The sequence below is a fragment of the Babylonia areolata genome, chromosome 18 (genome assembly GCF_041734735.1).
Source record: "Babylonia areolata isolate BAREFJ2019XMU chromosome 18, ASM4173473v1, whole genome shotgun sequence".
Lineage (NCBI taxonomy): Eukaryota > Metazoa > Mollusca > Gastropoda > Neogastropoda > Buccinidae > Babylonia > Babylonia areolata.
Genome location: NC_134893.1, coordinates 45,849,474 through 45,851,973, shown reverse-complemented (window position 1 = coordinate 45,851,973; position 2,500 = coordinate 45,849,474). Strand labels below are relative to the sequence as shown.

The 2,500-nt window shown below is 45.3% G+C and overlaps 1 protein-coding gene across 1 annotated transcript in view; it reads right to left on the bottom strand.

The window, feature by feature from the left end:
• LOC143292250 (zinc finger MIZ domain-containing protein 2-like) overlaps positions 1-2,500 on the bottom strand; it is an 87,425-nt gene that overhangs the window by 23,642 nt on the left and 61,283 nt on the right. The window contains 1 exon segment of the mRNA XM_076602438.1: positions 878-1,226. Within this exon segment, the coding sequence (XP_076458553.1) occupies positions 878-1,226 (349 nt within the window).

Here is a 2,500-nt window from a genome sequence, read left to right as displayed (position 1 = left end):
CAAAATGTTACTGCAAAGAATGATTGGAAGAAAATATTTAGCAACGACAACAACAACAAGAACAAAAATTCCGGATCAGGAAGGAATAACTAACAAATTATTTCATCTTAATGCTGCCCCATCCCTTTGATGTACTCCAATTACTGAGTAAATGACTTCTGTTACCACTGTGTTTCTACCTTCCTCTGCCCCCCCCCCCCACCCCCTCCCCTCCTTCACTTTCCATCCTCCCTCTCATGGGGAATCGACAGTCAGGACTGACACAACACAACACAGAATAAATGACAGTAACAAGAAGGAAAAAAATAAAGTATATCATTAAAGAAACCCTCACACACACATACACACACACATGTACTCATGAACACACGCACACACACATACTCACACACACACATGCGCACACGCGCACACACACACACACACACACACACAAACACACACAAAACACAGGAAGGACAACAATCAACATCACACTCTCATATCAATCGTTAGATCCCCCCCAGACAATCAATGTTAAATAAAACAAGTTAAACAAAAAAAAAAAAGACAGAATGAACAAGAGGGGCAAAGAGGAGGAATTCAATAAAAGACAGAAAGAAAGAAAGAACGAACAGAAAAACAAAACAAAGTACAGCACAGCAAACAAATGCATTCACAGAAAAGAATCAACAGCATGATCCTGATACCAGTCCTTGTCCTTGACACACACAAACAAACCTATTTTTTTTATTGTACTCCAAAAAAAAAGAACAAAAACCAGAAACAACACCAACAACAACAACACAAAACCGCAAACCAACCAAACCAAACCAAACCCCCCACCCCCTCCGCCCCCCCCCCCCCCCCCCGACCATGACAATCCCTCTCACCATACCTGCATGTGGGAAGGGTACTGTTGATTCATCCCCATGTGAGGGGGCATGTTGGGAGGATGCTGCTGTTGCGGATGTGGATGCTGATGCGGATGCGGATGTGGATGCTGTTGCTGATGTTGTTGCTGTTGCTGATGTTGTTGTTGTTGCTGTTGCTGCTGTTGTTGTTGCTGTTGCTGTTGTTGCTGCTGTTGCTGTTCCAGAACTAGGGTGGCAGCGGCAGCAGTTGCGGTGGCGGTGGCTGTGGCTGTGACGATGGCAGCAGCATTGATGGCTTCGGAAGATGGGTGGAAGTCTTTCCCTGTGGATGCCTGGTTGCCCACCGGGTTGCCGGGATTGGGGGGGTAACCACTGTTGGTAACAGAATCGTAGACTGGTTGATATCACTATACAGTAACTATCTGTGTGTGTGTGAGAGAGAGAGAGGGAGAGAGAGAGAGAGAGAGAGAGAGAGAGAGAGAATGTGTGAGTGCATGTGAAATTAAGCAAAAATCAGTTTGTTTCTCAATCAGGTTTTCTGTTTTGTGTAGCATGCATACACACAAGCCACCACCCACTCACACACACACACACACACACACACACACACACATTAACACATGAACAAACACAGCATAATAACTCTTAAAACACTGCTCAAGGTAATTCAGCCACACAAGAAGTGAGAAGACAAAATGGAGTGGATCCTACATTCCCCTATAGCCGCCCAAGGATCTGGGAACCAAAGCAAGACTTCAAAGACGCCCAGCCCAAGAAGACGCCCAGCCCAAGAAGACGCCCAGCCCAAGGCTTCAAAGGAAACAAATGACCAAAATACTGAACGATAATTCTGATTTTCATACATTCACCCTTCGGATACCCTGCTGCGTATATATTATATTTACATGTTAACTTCCTCTGTTTTTTTTTTTTACAGTCTGGTAAACCATTGGATATTCTCTGGCGTTTAATAAAGTTTGACCAATAGCTCTTTTTATGGCCACCATGACAGTGGATTGAAACCCCACCTCTTCCCAAAATAGCCTCCCTTCCCTGCCTCTTCCTTGTCTTCAGTTTTTCCAGTTTTTGAGTTATGCATGCGTGTGAATGACTGGTGCGAAAGCGCTTTGATTTGTCTCTGCACCAAGATTCAGCGCTCTATAAATATAGTAATTATTATTACTATCATTATTTACATTCACTATGTCTAGGAGATGAGATGAGATGCTTTCAAAGACTCCTGGGCATCTCCTACAAAGATCATATCACGAACAAAGAGGTTCGAAACAGAATCAGGCATGTCATTGGGCCCTACGAAGACCTGTTGACCTTGGTCAAGAGACGCAAGCTCAAATGGTATGGCCATGTCATGAGATCATCAGGGCTTGCCAAGACATTCCTGCAGGGCACAGTGCAAGGAGGGAGAAGGAGAGGCAGACAGAGGAAGAGATGGGAGGACAACATCCCAGAATGGATGGGCTTGAGGTTGAGCGATACAATCAGGAGGTCAGAAAACCGAGAGGATTGGAGGATGCTGGTTGCCAGATCACCTGTGGCGCCCCAACGGTCCACAAGACTACGGGATAGGTGAAGGTGAAGGTGAATGTCTAGGACCTTGGCATAGAAGTCGGTCCCAACCCTCTCCC